The 21,677-nt window shown below is 36.2% G+C and overlaps 3 protein-coding genes across 14 annotated transcripts; 1 reads left to right on the top strand and 2 right to left on the bottom strand.

Moving 5' to 3' along the window:
* The first annotated feature begins 869 nt into the window (after nt 1-869).
* LOC112732886 (protein BASIC PENTACYSTEINE4) lies at nt 870-3,887 on the top strand. 10 transcript variants are annotated; one of them, XM_072212353.1, is made up of 4 exons: nt 870-1,001; nt 2,180-2,323; nt 2,408-3,234; nt 3,699-3,887. In XM_072212353.1, exons 2-4 carry the CDS (start codon nt 2,258-2,260, stop codon nt 3,751-3,753), a joined length of 948 nt encoding a protein of 315 aa, XP_072068454.1. In that variant the 5' UTR covers nt 870-1,001; nt 2,180-2,257; the 3' UTR covers nt 3,754-3,887. The 10 variants fall into 10 exon arrangements, with proteins under 10 accessions (XP_072068454.1, XP_072068457.1, XP_025637485.1 ...); XM_072212352.1 differs by having other exon boundaries at nt 908-1,052; XM_025781703.2 differs by having other exon boundaries at nt 914-1,052; nt 2,266-2,323.
* Nucleotides 3,657-4,965, bottom strand: LOC112732888 (CASP-like protein 1F2). Its single transcript, XM_025781705.3, has 3 exons — nt 4,463-4,965; nt 4,253-4,382; nt 3,657-4,138 (listed from the first exon to the last, which is right to left on the bottom strand). The coding sequence occupies exons 1-3, from the start codon at nt 4,777-4,779 to the stop codon at nt 3,917-3,919; spliced, it is 669 nt and encodes a 222-aa protein (XP_025637490.1). The 5' UTR covers nt 4,780-4,965; the 3' UTR covers nt 3,657-3,916.
* A 10,796-nt stretch (nt 4,966-15,761) lies between these two features.
* LOC112732884 (probable serine/threonine-protein kinase At1g54610) lies at nt 15,762-18,594 on the bottom strand. 3 transcript variants are annotated; one of them, XM_025781697.2, is made up of 7 exons: nt 18,023-18,594; nt 17,667-17,951; nt 17,280-17,597; nt 16,986-17,213; nt 16,805-16,905; nt 16,613-16,715; nt 15,762-16,516 (listed from the first exon to the last, which is right to left on the bottom strand). In XM_025781697.2, the coding sequence occupies exons 1-7, from the start codon at nt 18,203-18,205 to the stop codon at nt 16,487-16,489; spliced, it is 1,248 nt and encodes a 415-aa protein (XP_025637482.1). In that variant the 5' UTR covers nt 18,206-18,594; the 3' UTR covers nt 15,762-16,486. The 3 variants fall into 3 exon arrangements, with proteins under 3 accessions (XP_025637482.1, XP_025637481.1, XP_025637477.1); XM_025781696.3 differs by having other exon boundaries at nt 15,762-16,486; XM_025781692.3 differs by having other exon boundaries at nt 15,762-16,339.
* Between the last annotated feature and the right edge of the window lie 3,083 nt (nt 18,595-21,677).

Below are 21,677 nucleotides of genomic sequence, written 5' to 3'. Positions count from 1 at the left end.
GTGACAGACTCAGATGAAACTGTGCAACGGCAACACCCGAGCTCATAGTGACGACGACTAAGTGATGAGTCTGTGGAAGAAGAAGAGGAGAAATTAACAGACTCACAATGAGAGAGAGAAATTTACCTAGAGAAAAAGGACACGACACGAGAAAACTGGCGACGGCTCAACAACGACGGGATAAGCAGCAATGGTGACATGAGCTATGAAGGGGTAGGAGGCGATGGGCTCAGCAACAACGACAGGAGCTACGAGGTTTTTTGTGAAGAAGCCGAGAAGAAGAAGACTTTGGGTGAAGATGACTGGATTTCTCTTGCATGGCTATAGAGTATGGACTAAAGTTGTAAATCATGTGAGGCAAATCTTAATTTCTAAAAGTGTTTATATGTATATATCCAGGACAGGTACACCATAAATCTGATCATTTTTTGTCCTAAGCAAGATTCTTGCTGACTCGGTTAAGTTATTACTCTTCCCAATCGGGTATGGACGGGTCAAGTACTCGCGTATTCGGGTACTCCTGCCAAATTTAATCACGTATTGATACTTTATTTATTAAAAATTTACCGTTAGTCAATAAATTACTACATATATAAGATAAAATTTTAACTACTAATAATTATTTAAACAGACAAATAAAATTATCCCTCAATAAACTTAAATTAATTAAAACAGATATTAATTATTTTTAATATTTTAATATTAAAAAATTAAAAATTTGATTTTAATTATAACTTTTAAAAATATTTATAATAATAATTACTATATATATTTTTTATGCATAAGGTACTGCAACATATACTAAGTTATTTAGTTTTATAGATTTACATTTACTACCTAAATCCCGGAATGAAACGACGTTGTTTTGGTGGTGAGAAAGTGGGAGAGTAAGTGAGTGAGTGCATTTGAAGAGGAAGGCGAAGGGGTGTGATTGTGACGATTGACGAGTGAAACACTGAGGCATAGACCAGAGTTGAACGACGTTGTTCTCTACGCCTTAGGTATCTTCACCCTCTCGGTCTTTGCCATCTTTCTCTGTTCATCGATTCAATGTGAGTAGCTGCCCTGTAATTTAAGTTTGTTTTCTCTCTCCATTCACCCTTCTCTTTTCTTTCCCTAATCTTCATTACCAATTCGTTAAAACCTTTCACTATTCTTCTATAACCTTTTACTGTACCTTTACCCTTTCTTTTTGTCTCTTTTTGTCCTTTTTTTTCCTCTGCTCTTCGGCATCTCCTTTTTCCTTTGATTGTCTGGTCTTGCATTGTATGCTTTGTTTTAAGCATATGCAAAATTGGGAAACTGGAAGGCTTTTCTTCTTCTTCTTCTTCATGTGCTCAAGGGTTGAAGGGTTTTAGTTCCAAAAAGATTAGCTTCAAGATTACTCGGCAAAATGGTTTGATCACAAGTTGATGAAAACATTTATTTAACTTTCACAACTGTAGTTTTGTACTGTAATTAGGAGAGTTACTTTTTTTTTTTTGTTCACTTAGCTATTGCAATCTTGATCAAAATATTACATTTGGAGGTTTCTCCTGCATTTTGATTCTGTTCAAGCTTTTATTGTAATCTTTGCTTCATGAACGACTCAGTTGTTAAGAATGGGGTTCTATGTATATGCAGTAATTGTGTTTTCATGACGAGAGCTATTTGTTTCAGGCGTCTTTGGTGGGAAAATGCCCCATTTTACTTATCTGTTTTTGCTTGTTTCTTTTCCTGAGAAAGTTGTGCATCGGGTTTTGATTGTACTGTAAAGACTAAACAGGAAAGTTAATTTTTTTTTTCATTTAGGGTAGAAATACTTGAGCAGTGATACATGCATATAATTCTTTCTACTTTCCATTAGCAACTTCATGCTATTTCAGTTGTTGAAGGAGTTGTTTTATATGGAAGCCATGACACATTGCATGAAGTCTTTCTCATTAGAGCGTTTTAAGAATGTCCCTTAAGTTGATGGCCGTTAACACCTGTTGTACTTTTGGCCAAAAACCAATGGTCTGTCATATTTGCATTATTGCTTTATTTGTATAGTTCTGTTGCCACTTACTGTAAAAATGCTTTGTCATTTTTGTTTTTCCCACAGTTAATAGCTTTCTGCAAAAAGAAGAAATTAACTTAATGCTCATATTTCTGGCTTATTTCTTGATGTCAAACTGTTGCCTTCGTCATTTGATAACAGGATGTATTTTTCATCTGGAAATTATTGATTTATTAAACCCCTTGACTTTCACATTTGCTGCTAAATTATCTGAATGCAATGGATAGCAGCCAACATGAAAATGGTAGGCATAACATGGACTACTACAGAGGAGCACATTCCCTGGTATAGATAAGCATATATGTGGTATTCCTTTTTCAAGCTTGCACACACTACTGGATTTATTTATATTAGATTTTAAATGTGTAGTGGAATATGGATTCACAGCATCGAGTAAAGGAGCCAAATGCATTAGTCATGAATAAAAAAATAAGGTCCATTATGGCTGAAAGGCAGGCTGCCATTCTAGTACTTGAACTAGAGGCTGCTATATCTGAAAAGAATGAAGCCTTGGCTGCTCGTGATTTGGCCCTTCGACAAAGGGATGAAGCACTTGCGCAAAGGGATAATGCCCTAAAGGAACGGGATAATGCCCTTACAGCACTTAAAAGTCAGAACATTTTCAAGTCAGGTGATGGAGTTCAACGTGGATCAAAGCGGATGCGCCAAACTGCATGCAGCCCGAAGGATATATCCAGAAGGGATGTCTCTCCAATGACGGCTAAAGTTTCTGAAGCTGTCAAATCTAATCAAGCTAAAAGAATGCAGGACAAAAATGTAATTAATTCTAAGGTATCAAAACCACATAGCAAGGCAAAGAAAATGGGCGAGGATTTAAATAGGCAGGCAGCTTCTGAAGGGATAAAGTTCAAATCTGAATGGGATATGCAGGATGTTGGCTTGAATTTGGTTGCATTTGATGAAACTATCATGCCGGTCCCAATATGCACCTGCACTGGAGTACCCCGGCAGTGCTACAAATGGGGGAATGGCGGATGGCAGTCTTCTTGTTGTACCACGACATTGTCAGTGTATCCACTGCCACAGCTTCCGAACAAGCGCCACGCCCGCATTGGGGGACGAAAGATGAGCGGGAGTGTCTTTACAAGATTGCTTAGTAGGTTTGCTTTGCAAGGTCATGACTTATCTACACCATTGGATCTTAAGAACTACTGGGCTAGACACGGAACAAATCGGTACATTACTATCAAGTAGCTTGTAGGAATTCATTTGTATGGAGTTATGCTTTTCATTTTGGGCCCGCTTTTGACATTTGAGATCATGCTTTGATGAGTTAGATATGCTTGAATTTTGTGAATTCATCGAGTAAATTTGGTCAGGGGGTTGTTTCCATCTCTTATTTTCAGTTGGTTTGGCCCAACTGAAAATTGGATAGTTGTAAGTTATCATGATATTTGTACATGTGACTTTCTAGCTAATAAGAAGTAGGAGCTGTTTATGTTTCCAACTCTCTATGAGTATGTGGTTATAACGTCAGTTTGGATCTTAAAAATCAAATCACGTGAGAAATATAAAGTATATTATATAATGAGAAATTATGACATTGATTTTTTTAAGCAAATTCAATATCTTCTCTTCTATATGCTATTTAGATAGATTATCTTTAACTTGGCGTGATAAATTTTGTTTATTTTTGTAGCAAGAATACAAGCCAAGGTTGCAGGTTGGGTATGCAAGGTGTAATAACCACTTAGTATGGATTTTGGATTCGGAGTTGTCTCTATTATTTAATGCCTAGTTAAACAGCTACTCATGCTCCCCTTTTCTTTCCATTCCAAACAAATAACACCAAGTAGAAAACAAGTGCCTAAGAGAACTGTTCTACATACATTCGCTTCTTCTGTATCAATCCTTAAATTAAAGAGGATTCTCTTTGAAGTTCATTGAGGATATTACAGTAAGTATGAACAATGAAACAATTGAGACATATGAAAACACGAGCGAAATGGTGACCCTGTCACAGAATTTCCCATAATAACCGCAGATAGAACCCCAACCTGCATGGGAATTTCCATGCAGCCCCACCTCTCCTATAGCTGTTGCAGCTGCACATCCCCCAATCTCCATTGTTAACATCATCTGTCATGTTCACAACATACATAATTTCTTGCTGTTAATCACTTTGAGGAACAAAGATGAGTTGATGATAAGTTGGACAGAATGTTTAATTTAGAACGAAATCATGTATCATACCATGTCATTCAGGAAGAACAAGTAGCTGCATTTATTGGTGGGGCATGCGCCTCGAAGGTAGAAAACGATTGTAGCAAGTAAAGATAGGAATATAAAGAAGCATGCAACAGCATTTGCATAAACAAAGAACCTGCAAGATAGAAGAGATAGATAAGGTCCATGTGTAAGCTAGGGTATGAATTAGCATGATTGATGATGTGATCTTTATACCTGAAAGCAGGAGAGTAGCTATATCGAGCATCGAGTGGCGTGCCCAACATTGTGGTAGATTGGTGGCTGGTTAGCATACAAAGCATTGCAATGAATGTAGTAACAATGGTCACAAGTCTGAGTGTGATCTTGGCTCCCTTCAAAAACCTTGGTGTTTTGAAAAATGGGAATGCTTCAAATTTTGCATGACATGTGAGGAGTTCATTTTCAGAGGAAACACTCATCATGTCCTTCTCCTTTTCAGCTTTGGCTTCTTCTTTGTCCATTATTGAATCTTGAGGCGAAGACATGCTGTTCTTCAGCAACAGATTGAGCATATATATATTGGTGTGTGGTAGTTTAGCTTTGGAAGAGACAAATTTTATGCAAATTGAATGTATGGTAGTTAGCTTTCATAACTGATTTTTATAAGTAATGTTAGAGAAATAAAAAAAAATCTCAAATTTGCCATATTGCTACAATTAATACGGTAATGTTAGCGCTATTTAATTTGCATATGGATGCATGAGTGGTGTTGGACTCTGATATGGGAGAGAGAGGTGTTTCACAATTTTGTGCATGAGTGGTGTTGGACTCTGATATGGGAGAGAGAGGTGTTTCACAATTTTGTGGTGTCAGTGAAACCACAACTGTGCCCTGAAACCAAACAAAGACTCATGCAATCCACTCTCATTATTCGGTTACAATCACTTTCAGATTTCACTTTCAACTTCGCTCCCACCTTCTTCTTCCTTTCTCCGTTTAAATTTTTTAAAAAATTTTTTATATTTCGTAATTATAATTATTATTGTTAGGTGGCTAATTATTATTGTTGTGGTTAGAAATTGAATTTAGGAATTATTATCATTTTTATCAGATATAGGTTTTTTTTTTATTTTTTTAATATTTTATTTTTGTACTCTATCATTTAAAATAATACATTTTCAAAAGTACTTTATTATCCATTTTTCTTACTTTACTAAATAATAACAGAAACCATATTAACAAATATTTGGGTTACATACCATGAAGAAGAAAAATACAAATGCAGAGAACCAGAGGAAGAAGGCGAGCAAGCTTAAAGAAGAACACGGAATCTGATATTTTCAATAAACCTAAATCGGACCTACCGTTTACTATTGGCAGATTCAAATTAATATTTAAAAAAGGGAACTCGGACCCTACGATTTCATTTTCAGCTTGATAAAAATTATATATATACAAAACGCACGGTCCGTTTTGCATTGTTAAAATTCAAATTCCAGCCATCAACAAGTCCTACCCTCCGACTTGTTTGTTTATTTTTGCTTAACAAAGAACTCGGACCCTCCGAGTTCTTTCACCTAAAAATGACATAAAGCTGTCCCACCTTCTTGTCTATTTCTCCCTATTTCTATATTCGGAGAAAGCACACTAACAGGTTTCATAACTAAAAAATTGAGCCTAATATTAGAGAAATAAAAAAAATAACTAAAATATTTTTTATTTAACATTCATTAATTGTTACAATAATTAATAAATGTTAAATAAAAAAAATTTGACTGATTTTGGTTAATTATTTTTTGTTATTAAACATTTTCACAATTAATAAATACTAATATAAGATAAGTTTTGGTTGATTTTTTTTGTCTTTCAAATATTATTGCCTTCCTTACAGGGATCTGGTTGATACGTCACGTTTGGGTAGTTAATAGCCTTTAATTTCCTTATAGATGAGTGCATGCTGTCAAGCAATCTATTTCCCCTAATTAGTAGTGTCCTTTTGTGCTTCCTAATAGTCTAATACAGAAGATAGCATTTAAACTCCTATTAATATGAAGTTTCTTAATCTAGACTGAACCAACCCCCCCCCCTCCCCCTCTTTCCTCTTTTTTCTCTAACAATTAATATGACTTCGTATTAAATAAGGATCTTATATGGTGCAAGTAAAAACATTGGATGGATTTTTGGTGCTCGTGGACAAGGACGGATACAAGCATTAAATTTTTTTTTGGGGGGGAGGGGGTGTTTATTATTCACTGTATTTAATTATTTATTCATATTAAGTTGAAAAAACGTCTGGTAGCCTTGACATGTACTATGTAGTTTCCTTCATTCATGTGCTCAAATATGTATACTTACATATCTTAAATCTTGGATTTCCTTTTAGCTTCTATTATATTTCCTTAGCCTATATGCATTCAGCCTACCTTTTCAAGATAAAGTTTTATGAGTTGTCTATGATGATGGAAATGCTACCAAGATTACAAACTACTGTAGCATTCTCATAAGGGAGGGTTTCTATAACTATTTGACATTATTTTTGCCAATTTGAATAAACTGTATGTGACTCAGTTAAAAATATATTCGTTACTCTCTTCCTTCATAATGGAAAATAATAATAAAATATACTAGGAGATAGATCGAAGCACAATCATGAATGGGTAACATGCATTCATTTTATGAGAATGAGTAACATTGTAACAAAGTGCCAAACTTCCATTATTGATGCTATATTTGAAATCATATTAACATAACAATGAGCGCGATAGAGAGGCGCCTACTATTAATAGGGTTGGACTTTTAAAAAAAAAGAAGTAAGTAGCAGTTAAATGATAGTTTTAGGAGTTGTTAGTATAGTTTAGTTGGCTGATAAGTTAGTTAGATTCTATTTTTTACTGTCTATAAATAGCTAAGTTATAGTTAGCTTAGTTTATTATGCATTTTTTGTTGTAAATTTTGTAAGAAACTAGAGAGACTTCCTCTCCTGAGTTGGTAGTTCCAACTGTCTAAAATCTTCTAAGGAGTACCAATTGGTAATCCCTGATGCAGTAATAAAATCTACCTATTCTACTAGTGTTTGTCTTATCACTGGTATCTGAGCTTGAGGATCTTGGTGCTGAATGGTGCAATCGAGATCAAGAAAAATGGAGACACGATTTGACACAATCGAGTCGCGTATGGAGGAGATATTCCCTATCAATGCTGGAGACGTTGTAGCGGTTTGATTCCAGAATGGATTTGTTCAAAAGTCACGCGCTTAATTGGAACGATCGTGATTCACTGGGATCGCACTAGGTTGCAGGCTCGTCAGCGAAAAATCGCGACGTGTCGAAGCAATGGCGGAAGCTAGAACTTCTGATCTCCCGTGTAGTGACGCGGTGGTTTGGATTGAATGCATGGAGCAATTTTTCTTGCTGCGTATAGTGCTAGAGGAGAAATGGCTCACGGTTACCACCTTTACGATGGAAGGAAGGGCATTCACGTGGTTCAGGTGGTAGGAGGCAACGACGCTGATGCTTCAGTGGCGATTTCTCAGTGCAACGCTGCTACGACATTTTCAACCGAAATGGCTGTAGAGGCCGTATCAGACGCTGCTGAAGCTAAAATAGACAAACTCGGTTCGGGACAACGTCGACCAGTTTATGTTTAATGTTCGACCTCTCCACGGAATTGCACCGGAATTGATAATGGATCTATTGTTGAACGGGCTGAAATTGGAAGTCAGTGAGGAATGTAAATTGTTTCCATATCGGTCAGTGGATGAGTTGATGGAGTTGGCACTAAAGGTAGAAAATCACAACGCTGCCTTGTGAGGAGTATTAGGACGCAGTAAATGACTGGCTTCCAACTTTGTTATGGCCAATCTCCCTGCCACCAAAGCCGTGCATCCTGAACACCCAATTCTGTAGCAAACAATGGCGCAGAGTCGACGACAGATCCCTTGCGACGTCGTGGATTCAGACATCTCAGCAACAAGGAGTATAGGGCGAAGCGCGCTAGGGGGAATGCTTCCTCTGTGATGAACCGTACACCGCAGATCACATTTGCAAGAATACGGAGTTGAAGCTTTTGATCATGGAGCCCAACTTTAAAGCTGATTAGTTACATCATGAGGCGGTTCCAGAAGCAGGGAAGCAAGAGCAATTGGAACTCAAATTCATGATCTTGAGTGGACATCACAAGTCAATCAAGGCTTGGGTAGAGATTAATGGCCATCGTGTCCGCATTCTCATAGATTGTGGAGCTTCGGACAACTTTGCGACACCAAAGATCGTCATCGAGTTGGGTTTACGGATTGATAACACCCTTAAGTTCTAGGTCAGGGTAGCGGACAGTAGCAATAAGGGGGGACAAGGAACATGTTTGGATATAACTCTACAATTTAAGGAATTGGTTATCAAGGAAGACTTCCTTATTTTCCCAACTGATAAAGCGGAGTGTCTTGGGCTGGCGTGGCTAGATAAGTTAGGAGGCATCATCACAAACTTCAAAAAATCACACCTTCGATTTTAGAATGAGACAACATGGTTACTTTACAGGGGACCCAGAGCTGTGCTATGCAAGCATGCACCTTCAATCTATAGTTTTGTCCATTTAAGAAGGGGGAGAAGGATTTATGCTCTAGCTGTGGCCCATAACTTTACAACCTGCCACCATATTGCAGGTGCTGGAGGTGATACAATCAGTGTTAGCTTCTAATGTTAAGGTGTTTTAGACCTTATTGGGGCTACCACCGCACCATCGCCATGATCATGCCATTCCATTGAAGGAAGGAGCTTCAATCCTAAATATAAGACCCTACCGCTACATGCACCCTCAGAAATCTGTGATTGAAAAAATGGTGATAGAGATGCTGGCCTTAGGGATAATTCAGCCAAGCTCCAGCCCTTATGCTAGCCCAATATTCTTGGTGAAGAAAAAGGGCAGCAATTGGAGATTTTGCATCAATTATAGGGCGTTAAATGGTGTTACGATACCAGATAAATTTCCTATCTCCGTCATTGATGAGCTACTCGATGAATTGGTGGGAGTTGCAGTTTTCTTCAAGATGGATTTAAAATCCGGGTACCACCAAATCCGGATGAGGGATCAAGACATTCACAAGACTGCTTTCCGTACTCATGAGGTCATTACGAGTTTCTAGTCATGCGCTTCGGCGTGACCAATGGCCCTAGCTCTTTCCAAGCCTTGATGAATGACATTCTTAACCCTCTATTATGAAAATTTGTCTTGGTCTTTTTTTATGACATCCTTATCTATAGCTATGATATGGCGAGCCATGTCCTTCACCTCCAACAAGTTTTACATATCTTATTGGAGAACCAGCTGGTATTGAATGAGAAGAAATGCACATTTGCAGTAAGCTTGGTGGAATACTTGGGTCATTGTATCGGCATAAGGGGTTTTGGCTGATCCTAACATAACCACAACAATGCTAGAGTGGTTGGTGCCTACGGACCAGTGGGCTTTACGGGGATTCCTGAGCCTTACTGGATATTATAGGCGTTTTGTGCAAGGATATGGGGTTATGACCAAGTCGCTAATGGAATTGACAAAGACAAATGCATTTGAATGGAATGACAAGGCCCAAGAAACTTTAGAGAGATTGAAGAAGCTGATGATATACTTACCGACTCTAGCAGTTCCAGATTTCAATCAAGACATCGTGTTGGAAACTGACGCATTAAGTGAGGGGTTGGGTGCGGTGCTGTCTTAGCAGGGCAGACCAATAACATTCCTAAGCCAAGAACTATCTCCAAGGACCCAGCAAAAATCTGCGTATGAGTGGGAGTTGATAGCCATTGTCTTTGCTGTCTAAAAGTGGCGTCATTACTTGTTAGGTCACCATTTTATTGTTCTCACAGATCAGCAGAGTCTGAAATTCTTCACGGACCAGCAACTCATGGACCCAGCTTATTTGAAATGGACTACTAAATTGTTGGGCTTGAATTTTGAGATCCAGTACTGGCCATGCCTTGAGAATAAGGCGACAGATGCGCTGTCACGACAAATGATGGCAAGGGCAATCTCAGTAGTGTATATAAACCTTTGGAAAATGATGGATGAAGAGGTAGTTTAAGACCAACATATGCAAAATTTCGTAATTGTAACACCCTAAATTTTTATATTAAAACGGCGTTTTTCGAAATCTTGTTTTTCAGTGACTAGTTTTAGTTTGACGAGCCGGTTCCGAATCTCGAGATAAAATAAATAATAATATGATATTATTACTACATTTTTATTTTATTTTATATGCTATAATCAAAATAGATTTTAGATAATAATATCATTATCGAGTTCGATATCTGCCGATTTAAGTAAATATTAGTACTTTTCGGTAGACTTAGCTTCGCTAATACTTTACCATGGATTTTATATTCTTGCGATCACCAAGTTACTAATGTCATTTATATTAGTAACTCATATATATTTACCTTTATATGTAATATTACTTGTGTTTTAATACATCTAACTTTCATAATTATCCGTTTAAGCTATTTATAACTTGACCCACTAATTCAGCAACCTAGAACCTTGACACGTGGCCCCTCTAATGACACTTGCCCTTGTAATTAACCACATCATCACCATCATCAACATCTAATCTCATTTCTCTTCTCCTTCACCGAACCTTGAGGAAAGAAAAAGAAAGAATTCCATGGAAGCCATGAAACTTCGGAGCTTAATTTCTTGAATTCTGTAACTCCCGTAAAAAATCTAAATCGATTAAAGTGTTCATCTTTTCTTCCTCTTCACAATGGTATCGATTTTCTTGGAGGAAAGTTAGGCGTGGAGTGGTTGTCCTCTCATGCATGGTTCGGTCAAGGTAAGCTCAGAGGTGGAGTAGCTGATTTTTTTAACATTTTTTTCTTCAATTTTTCGTTCAAAAAGCTTCCTTGGTGTTTCGGTTTGGTGATTGTCATACAAAAGTAGGGTTTGATAATTTTTGTGATTAATAAATATATTAATATTGTGTAATTGTTGGGCTGTGAATTTGTGCTTAAATTTGAGTGTTATTATGTTTTAATTATGTTAAAAGTTGATAAAATATTCAGTTCCATGGACTGCTGGATAACCGAACTGAACAACCATGTTTAATGATGAATGTAAGATGGAATCATGGTGGAAATGATATGATTTGGTAGCTGAAAATTGGTTTTAAATATTGAGATAAATCAGTTACAGAAAAGATTGAAAAACTAGTTAAAAATCAAGTAAAATTTAATGAATTTTTTATGAGTTTACTTTGGTTTCTTGAAGAGTATTAAACCCTCATGTTTTAATTATTTTGTGGCTAAATTATAATTAAAAAAGAGTTTTGGGGATAAAAGTTAATTAAAAGAAAATTTATGGGTCAAAATGAATTTTTAAAAGTTTCGAGTAACTAAATATTACTAATTGAATTTTTAACTTTGAAATATTATAATATATTATTATTATTTTTATTTAAATAATTATATTAATAATAAAATATATAATATAACTAAAAGTGGTGAGGAGATAATTTTTTTTCTAAAAGACTTAGGAAGACAATTTTAATCCTAAAATCTCATAATCTTCTTCATAAAACACCTAAGAAAAGTATGATGAGAGTACTATGATTGATTAAGATATTAAACATGATCAAAAAAAGAATAATTGTCTTGTAAAAACAGAAAATTGATGGTTAGATAAAGAGAAAGACATAGAAGGTAAAAGAGAATTAGAAGATTAAAGGTTGGTCTGTCAAGGACTAGGGTTCTATCCCACTTGCTCAGTGCACAAAGTATTAAATGTTTAAAGGCAGAGAAAATCTATGAATTGATAATCATTGATTACAGGGATAATCCACAAACTGTTGAATCATTAAATGCGGGTAAAACCCACGAGCTGTTGTGTGTTCATCTTGGGGACGCCCACTAATTGAGGATCGTAATTTTCCTTGTGCGTATATTATGGCGTCAAGTTTTGCATTGATTGTCGGTGGTTTCGACTGATACTACTCTTAACCATAGACACGTATGCACGAAGGACACAATGAAAAACCATATCTGAGACTAGTTCTTAGGTAATGTCGGGTTACAGGGTGTAAACCGACACATGAGCTCATGGCCTGTATAGAACAGACATGCATCATACTTGTTTGCGTATATTCCTTTGTTATATGTTTCTGTGAATCGTGTGTATGTGTTTCTTGATTAATTATTTTCATGTACCTTTAGTTGTTAAAGTTTGTATGTATCCCGTGGTTGTTGCTGTTGGCTAAGTATAACATAAAATGAACCTAACTAACTACCCCAACCTTACTAAGGATTCTCCAGTTCTCACACCTTCTTTCTCACCCTTTCGGTTATAGGTACGAAGACTTATTGTGAAGCTGCAGATGCGTGGAGGAATTTGTTTGCAAGTTGAGTATTTATTAGAATTCACTTATTTTCCCTCGCCTGGTTAGTTGAAGTTTTATTCAAAGGGGTAGGCTTGTGATCTCTGACAAATCTTAAGTGATTGAACTCCAATTCTTTGGTAATTCAACCTCTCTTAAATTAATTAATTGTTAATTCTTTGATCAATTGCTCATGAGAAGAGATGAAGCTCATTTTCTTATTCTTAAACCACACAACTCTTAAGATCTGAATTTAGTTGATTCAATGTCACGTATCAAATCTAAATTCAAAATCAGAATAATTAAGAAAGAGGATTTTCAAGCTTAATTCCTATGATTCAATTTTCTAATTGATCATGAAATTCAACCCAAAATCAAACAATCTTCCAATGAATTTGAATTATTCAAATGAAGAACGAAGATTCTTTCTTAGAAACAATAATGCATAGATCAAAGATAGTGAATCAAAAAATTCATTCCATTAGAAATTAATAGAGCTCTTTCCCCCAATGAAAAAGAATTAGTAACTCATGTCTTAGAGGAATTATAAGAATGAAAAGTAATGTAAAAGTAAAAAACCTTCTCAGTTCTCTCTTCTCCCTTTTATACTTCCTTCCCAAGTTGCCTTCATATTCAAATTCCAATTCCCATCAAATTCAGGTCCAATTCAAGTTGGATTCAAGTCCAATTCAAACTAAATTCAACCCATGAATTTTAGCAAGGTTAATTCATCTCCTAACTTCACCAAATTAGTTGATTACTTAAGCCTTTAAGAGTTGGGGTTGATCCTGTGAAATTTTCCGTTGAGAACCCTCAATATAGCCGTGGGACACCAAGTTAATTGCTACTCTATTTTGATCCAAAACACTCTCTGTCTACTTTGTCGTGGCACGCCAAAATAGAGTCGTGAAATGCCAAGCTTTCTTTCATTCTTTTGGCCCAAAAATATTCTTTGCATGCTTTGCCGTGGTACGCCAAGCAATAGCCCTAGGACGCCAAAGTATTTTTGTTCCTAAATGGTCCAAAAAATCAAAATGATAGTACCAGCCGTTGTACGCCAGCGAGCGCAAAACAGGATTTACGCGTATGCATGAGGGATGTGTATGCACAACATTGGAAACATGCTACCAACATGCGTATGCTTGAAGAATGCGTACACATGTTTCTCCCTTTTTGTTATATTTGCACGTACGCATGCTAAATGGGTACGCATAATTGTTGTTGGACGCCACTTCTTTCACGTTGAACGGTAATTGATTCACGCTTCAAATTTGGTAACTTTGAGCCTAAAAGAGTGTCCTTCAAAATGTTGCCTTAATTTTAAAGTGTATCCTTAACTTGAAAGTGTGTTCTTGGCTCTTTTTTTGCTTTATTTTGGGTCTTGTTTTGCTTGGTTTATCTTTAAAATCTCCTGAAACATATTATTCAAAGCATTAACATACTTTGTACTAATCTAAGAATTTATTGCTCATAAAAACAAAAACAATTAACTATTTAAATGAAATTCTAAAGAAAAACAACTAATGATGCAAATACATTAGTTTGTATGTATTGTTCATTTGAATAACTATAATGTATTACTAGTAACTATAATGTATAAAAAATTTACGAATTGTTGTGTGTTGATCTTGAGGACGCCCACTAATTAAGGATCGCAGTTTTCCTTGTGCGTATATTATGGCGTCGAGTTTTGCGTCGATTGCCGGTGGTCCCGAACTGATGGTACTCTTAACCACAGATACGTATGCACGAATGACATAATGATAAATCATATCTGAGACTAGTTCTTAGGTAATGTCGGGTTGTAGGGTGTAAACTGACATATGAGCTTATGGTCTACATAGGATAAACATGCATCATACTTGTTTGCACATATTCCTTTGTTATATGTTTCTGTGATTCGTGTGTATGTGTTTTTTGATTAATTGTTTTCATGTACCTTTCATTGTTAAAGTTTGTATGTATCCTATGATTGTTGCTGTTACCTAAGTATAACATAAAATAAACCTAATTAACTATCTCAACCTTACTAAGGACTCTCCAATTTTTATCCCTTCTTTCTCACCCTTTCAGTTACAGGTACAAAGACTTATTGTAAAACTACAGATGCGTGGAGGAATTTGTTTTCAAGTTGAATATTTGTTATAATTTACTTATTTTCTCTCGTCTGGTTAGTTGAAATTTTATTTAGAGGCATAGGTTTGTATTTGTTGTTTATTTGAATAATTATAATGTAGTACTAGTAATTATGTGATTATTTTTTATTGAAAGTATTTGTTGAACGATTTTTAATAAATAAAAAAAATTTTACTAATTTTTTTCTAAAACTGAAAATGTATTAACATTATAAAGACTCAATATTAAATAAATGATAAAAAAAACAAGTCAATAACACTTTATTTTTAATACGATCATACCGTAACGAGAAATTAGGTCCTTACTGCAATCACTTTGTAGTAGGGTTTGAAGGACTATTTGGGATATTCCCCACATAAAGGTAGGCTGTTTTATCAAGGGATGCAATTTATTTCAAGAAGATTCCATAAAGTAAAGAAAACTAACGAAACTTAGTAGGAACCTTGAAAGGACTATAAAACATTAGGAAAACATTATCATCATCATCAGAAAAAGGAAACCCCATCAAGTCTAAATTTCAATTTAAAGAAGCAAATTCTACATGATTCGCCATACCATACAATGACTTATGTACTATAAAAGACGTGTCAACAATAATACTCAAATAGGAGTGCTAGGGATCAGCAACTTTTGGTATTTGTAGCCATCAAATAGTTATCAATGATGATTTTAATGGTGTGAGATTGGTGTGAGATTTCATCCAATGATTCACTTTTCCTTGCTAGTTACATGCTGGCCAAAATTTAGAAAAATTATTGGTCTCCTAGACTTTTTCATACTGAAATTCATTCAAAAAATAGCCACACCCCTGAAGAAAGAGTCAGAGAGAGAGAGAGAACAGCGGTGTTATGATCATCAACTACCAGCTGGCGCAACATCTTTTCAACTAGCAGCCAACTTTACCTACTTTCATATAATGTCGTGTACTTGGAAGTGGACCATCTCGTATTAGAAAATTGATGCTGGTAGTAGTACTCCATAGACCAGAAACATGAAGACAAATTTGAGATTAAGTTATAGTCTAATTTATAGGTATATGAAAAGATGGTAAACATAAAATACGAAAGCAATATTATTTTCTTTTATTTTTAAATTTTTCAAACATGTACACTTCTAAGGTCATGAACATGAAGATAATGTAACCATTTGGGAATGTGCTCGAGAACACTGTACAGAAGTGGGATTTGGCCCTATAGATTTACAGATATATACAACAAACACTTTTATGTCAAATGAAGTACCAAAAATTGGACCAACAGGAAAAAGAACAAGAACAAATACCACTAAGCAATGGTAAAATCCATAGTAATTGATTAATTCCTTCTAAATAATAAATCAGATGAAAGGCCAACAATTGTTGGCTTGAATGCACGCATAAATTTCCAAGATGACACCATCTTCGAATCTGCTTTGTTTGACGTCCTTCCTTTGGAATTAGGCCTAGGCCTAGCAGCAGCAGCAATACTAGTTCCATGAGTTCTTGAAGTTTTTGAGCCAAAGGAAGTGTCACTGGCACCAAATAAAACAGTTCCTCTGTTTGATGCATTCAATGGATATCCAACAGCTTCATCCTGATGAGGAGGTGGGAATTTCTCACTCTTGCTTTTGGCATTTGCATTTGTCACAACTCTCCACCTCTGACATTCGGTTAGAAATTTAAAACAATTGTGGTGATGATGAAGAATCTAGCTCTCAAGTTGTAGATATCAATATAATTCATTCACAACATATTTGTCTCCGAATTGTGAAAATGACTTGGTATGGTGAAGGGTTAGTCCAAGAATCTATGATAGTGATAGAATTGAGTGCATGAACTTCAGTTTGTTGAAGATATTGCAAGGAAATCAAACTCAATTAGGTATAACAGAGTTAGGAGAAACAGATAAACATAAAGAAAATATCTGACATACATCTAAATTTGTTTGGCTCTCTGGAATGGCCAAAGCGCACTCACGCGCTCTAACTCTTGTCGCAGCATCAACTGCAACAGCTTTTCCGCTTAGAGCTTTCTGCCTAAGAACCAAAATCAAATAAACAAAAACAAGATCAACAAGAGATTATCGCTGTATAAGTTATCAAAAATAACAACAGAATAAGAGAACCTTGTTGCTTCTTTGACTCTTAGCTTTACATCGAGTTCTTTGCAGGGAGGATACATTGGTAAACTTGATGGTTCACAAGCATAGGGCTCAGTGTTAAAGAACTGTAGACAAAGATGTTGATTTTAAGTAAATAATCATCACATGTCTAAATAGAGTGAAAGTGAAGGCTAATTTAATTAACTTGACTATTTAGAGCTGCAGAGGTAGTGCCGCGATGATCGGGATCTATTGCAAGAAGAGTATCAATTAGAGGTAATGAAGAAGATGGGAAATCCTTGAAAGTTTGCAGGATGCATCTTTTATATTGGTGGTGTGGCTTATAGAGTGTAGCATTTTGCAATCTATATTTCTTCCAGTAATCCTCTGATGGAGAGCCGCATAACTTGAATATTTTGTGCAGTTGCTCAACCTAGATAGATCAAGTTAAAACTATTTAGGCGAGTGAGTGAAAGGAGCAATAAATATGAATACACACCTCTGTTCGGGCAGGCATGATAGGCTTTCCGGCAAGTAGCTCCGCAAAGATGCATCCGGCACTCCAGAGGTCGATACCAACACCATAGAAGGTAGCTCCAAGAAGAAGCTCCGGCGGACGATACCAAAGAGTGACGACTCGGTTGGTCATGGGACGGGTTTGTTTGGAATCATAGAAAGCGGCGAGTCCAAAATCAGCAATTTTAAGGATTCCTTGATTGTCAATAAGCAGATTGGAACCCTTTATATCACGGTGTAATACACCTCTGCTGTGGCAATGCTCAAGCCCACATAGTAATTGCTTCATATAGCATTTAATCTGTCATAATACACAAGTCAGCCTTTCTATATTTAATCTGTCAGAAGCACTGAATTTGAGGTACCTGACCTGAGGCTGAGTGAAGTTGAGACCATGGCCAGCAACAAGGCCAGCAAGATCATGGTCCATGTACTCAAACACCAAGTAGATACTGGAACAGATCCTTGAAGTAACCAAGCCTTCAAGTTTCACAACATTCGGGTGATCAAGCTTCTTCAGGACAAGAATCTCTCTGGCCATGAACTTCACACTCTCTCCTTCTAAGTCATCAAATCTCACCTTCTTCAAAGCCACTATCTTTCCACTCACTAGGTCTCTCGCTTTGTACACATTGCTATAAGTCCCTTGCCCAATCTACAAGTGGAGAACACCATAAAATAAACATTCACTAAAAATAAAAAGTGAAGGTTCCAAGTTAACAGAACCTTAGCAAGCTTTTCGAAGGTGTTGGCGCGGCGAGGAGTCCAGTCTCGGATGGCGTCGCCGACAACCTCCATCAACCACGGCGGCCAACCCTGTTGGGTCGGAATGTGGCCGCGAACATTGCTGGCCGGAGGCGCAGCGGGATTTGGTAGGGATCGCGCCGGCTTTGGGAGCGCGCAGCCCATCCGTCAGAGGCGGGAGTGGATGGCGGAAGCAGAGTATCCGAAAAACACGGAGTTAGAAAACTATAGTTGTAGAAGCAAATAACTAACTAACTGACTAAGCAGATAAGGAAAGCACTCATAGCTCGTCATAAATCAGGCATGGGTTTTCGTTCAAATGACGGAATTGCCACTGATCTATGTCTCTGAAATCTCAATTCTCAAACTGCTGTCAGTGAAATGCAGCTCTGTGTCTGCCTAATTGCCTATCATTATTTTATACTGATTGTTGAAATGATTTAAGCTCTATCAATGATAATTAAATTCTAGCTTCACTAAGTTAACTACTTCTATAATTTTGTATATTGATACGGTCCAATTCTCAAATCTAAAATAACTAGAGTGAGAATCGCATAATAGGCAGATAGAGGTAAATTAATTATATTATATAATATATTTTATTATTGTATAAAAATTTATTAGATAATATATAAACTAATTTGTTAAATTTAAATATTTTATACTAAAAATATTTTGTAAAATATTTATTTTATAATTTTATATAATTATTTAACTAAAATGTAATACAAATTAGTTGGATTTAATTGCTAAAAATATTTGTATATCTAATAATTTTGTATAATTTATTATTTTAGAAATTTAAATTCATTTACTAAAAAAAGTAAGAAACATAGAATTTTTATATTAGAATTATACAAATGTATATATTTATTTGTTATTTTTATTATTTGCAAGTAATTAAAAAAGTTAGAAAATAATAAATTAGAATAAAAATACAAAAAAGTAACATAAAATTATAAATTAATTTTATAATAATGATATATTTTAATACGACTGATAAAAAGATATTGTGTCAAATTTAAACTTGTTTAAAAGAGCTTTCAATAATTTTTATGAGAGATTAAAAAATAAAGTAATAGTAGTAAGTATCAATGCAACATGCTTTATAAATAGACCAAATAGTATAGTAACATAGAAAAATGTTTGTGCTTCAAATAGTACAAATGACGAAAGTAAATTTTTTCTCTGAATAAATCCATTAACCATTATCGTTGAAACTGATAAATGATCACCAGAAGAGGAAGATCTAGTGACGAGGAGCACAAAAAAAGTCAAGAAGAATGGAGAAGATCAAGAAGAAGAACATATGGAGATCACACAAGAAGGAGAAAAGTCAGAGTCTGTTAAAGAGTCTAAAAACTTGCTGGAGAATGTTGTTACCCTTGTCAATGGTGCATCCGAAGGTACCAAGCTTTCTTACAAGGATAGGCTGATGAACGATGGGCTTAGAAAGCTGCATCCTTATGAAATTATTACCGAGATGGTCACAGAAGACTACATCTCTGATGAGGATCTGATGGAACATATGGAGGAGCCACAGGCTCCTTTCAATCCAAATCCTGTTATAGAGGTGTCTTTGGAGGAATATGATGAATAGTGCAGGCCGTTGAAGCAAGCACTCATTGTTAAGCCCTTAGGGAAGAGTCTGAATTTATAGACTATGGAACGGTGGATAAACAGGAGATGGACAAAGAAGGAAGAAGTTCGAATGATGGATCTTGTCGGAGGGTACTTCCTAGTGAGATTTTCTAGCCAAGAGGATTATTCACATGTTCTGTTTGAGGGTCTCTGGTGCGCGAAATTAGACTTCGCACAACTGAACCAATAAGTGCACTGGGTCATCTAAGTAATACTTGAGTGAGTCAGGGTCGATCCCACGAGGATTGTGATTTGAAGCAAGCTAAGTTTATCTTGTAGATCTTAGTCAGGCGGATAGAAAAGTTGGTTGATTGTTTAAAGCGCATAAAAGGAAAATAAATAAAACGTTACTCAGTTGATGGTGAAAGCAATGATAAGAAGATGGTTAAGGCTTGGAGATGCTTTGTTCTTCTGGATTAATCCGGTCTTACTGTCTTCTTCAACTGTGAATGATTTCTTCTATGGCAGGCTGTATATGATCAACGCCTTTCTTGAGAGGTCGCTAATGCTCCTCTAGATCTGAACCCCAGGGTTAGTGCGGATCCAGTCTGATTGAGGGTGAAGCTCCTGCAGTCCATTCTCCTTAGTGATCCTACTCAAAACACCACAGACAAGGTCGAATCTTTCGGATCGAATGCTGCGCCTTTGGTTCTAGCCTTTACCACAAAGACTCTAATCTCCCCATATCTCAGCTAAACTGGTGTCTCGAGAACTCTCCAACGAAGTCGTGAATTAACCGTCTAAGAAATGTATAATCAAGCTAGTAGTTCATCATTGCCCGATGAAAGACTCACTCTGAACCCATGTAGAATGAGATAAACTTATGCCAGTTCAACACATTCATATTGATGAAGAATGAAGATACATCTTAGAATAGAGAATCAACACGAATTTATTAATCTATAAAACTCAGCAGAGCTCCTCCTCTCAACCTAAGAGGTTTAGAAACTCATACTGATAGAAAATACAATGTAAAAACGTGTAAAGTCTTAGGTCTGTGTTTGAATCCATTAAAGAATAAAAGTTCTCAAATAAATACTAGACTAATGACTAAGGATTATATAAGAAGGGTAAAATAGTCTTTTAGTGCTAAAATCCACTTCCGGGGCTCACTTGGTGAGTGTTTGGGTTGAGCTTGATTGAGATCCACGTGCTAGGAGACCTCTAGGGCATTGAACGCTGGCTAGGGGGTCCTTTATGTGCATTGGATGCTGGTCTCCTCCTTGTGGGCGCTAGACGCCAAAATAGGGCAGGAGGCTGGCATTGAACGCTAGTTTTCGGCCTTCAATTCTGAAGCAAAATATGGACTATTATACATTGCTATAAATCTCTGGATGTTAGCTTTCCATATCCATTGAGAAAGCTCTATTTGGAATTCTGTAGCTCTAGAAAAGCTCTTCGAGTGCAAGGAGGTCAAATCCTGACAGCATCTGCAGTGCTTTCTCTGCCTTTGAATCAGACTTTTGCTTCAGCTCTTCAATTTCAGCCAGAAAATACCTGAAATTGCATAAAAACACACAAACTCAAAGTAGAATCCAAAAATGTAAATTTTGCACTAAAATCTATGAAAACTTAAATAAAACACACTAAAAACTATATGAAAATGATGGCAAAAAGCGTATAAAATATCCGCTCATCAGTCTCTGAATGATCGCTTATCATTTCCTCTTGGTTCAAGGGTGACGGCCTTTGTTCATACCCCAAGAGAGTGAGGTTAAAAAAGTTACTGTTTGGATCAAGATTTCCAATCTCCCAGCCGAATTATATAATAGATATTTCTTATGGAAGGTTGGAAAATCTATTGGAACCATGCACAAAGTGGATGAACACACGTCTATTTACTCAAGAGGTAAATTTGCACATATTTGCATGGAAATTGACTTAAGCAAAAAGTTGGTGCCATTTTCCTCAGCTTTGGGGAAAGAATTCAGGCTAGAATACGAATGTCTTCATCTAATATGTTTCAATTGTGGTAGATACGGACATAAATATGATG

The sequence above is a fragment of the Arachis hypogaea genome, chromosome 13 (genome assembly GCF_003086295.3).
Source record: "Arachis hypogaea cultivar Tifrunner chromosome 13, arahy.Tifrunner.gnm2.J5K5, whole genome shotgun sequence".
In the NCBI taxonomy this organism is placed as follows: Eukaryota; Viridiplantae; Streptophyta; class Magnoliopsida; order Fabales; family Fabaceae; genus Arachis; species Arachis hypogaea.
Note: the sequence above shows the minus strand (reverse complement) of the source record. Positions and strands in the feature narration are given on the sequence as shown.

Coding starts and splice junctions, on each gene's coding strand:
- LOC112732886 (XM_072212353.1), top strand. CDS start 2,258: ATGGATAGCAGCCAACATGAAAATGGTAGGCATAACATGGACTACTAC. Junction 2,324..2,407: donor ACAGAGGAGCACATTCCCTG/GTATAGATAAGC, acceptor TTAAATGTGTAG/TGGAATATGGATTCACAGCA. Junction 3,235..3,698: donor GCTAGACACGGAACAAATCG/GTACATTACTAT, acceptor TTATTTTTGTAG/CAAGAATACAAGCCAAGGTT.
- LOC112732888 (XM_025781705.3), bottom strand. CDS start 4,779: ATGCTCAATCTGTTGCTGAAGAACAGCATGTCTTCGCCTCAAGATTCA. Junction 4,383..4,462: donor AGCTACTCTCCTGCTTTCAG/GTATAAAGATCA, acceptor TCTATCTTGCAG/GTTCTTTGTTTATGCAAATG. Junction 4,139..4,252: donor TGTTCTTCCTGAATGACATG/GTATGATACATG, acceptor TGAACATGACAG/ATGATGTTAACAATGGAGAT.
- LOC112732884 (XM_025781692.3), bottom strand. CDS start 18,205: ATGGGCTGCGCGCTCCCAAAGCCGGCGCGATCCCTACCAAATCCCGCT. Junction 17,598..17,666: donor TCAACTTCACTCAGCCTCAG/GTCAGGTACCTC, acceptor GTATTATGACAG/ATTAAATGCTATATGAAGCA. Junction 16,906..16,985: donor CTGCAGCTCTAAATAGTCAA/GTTAATTAAATT, acceptor CTTTGTCTACAG/TTCTTTAACACTGAGCCCTA.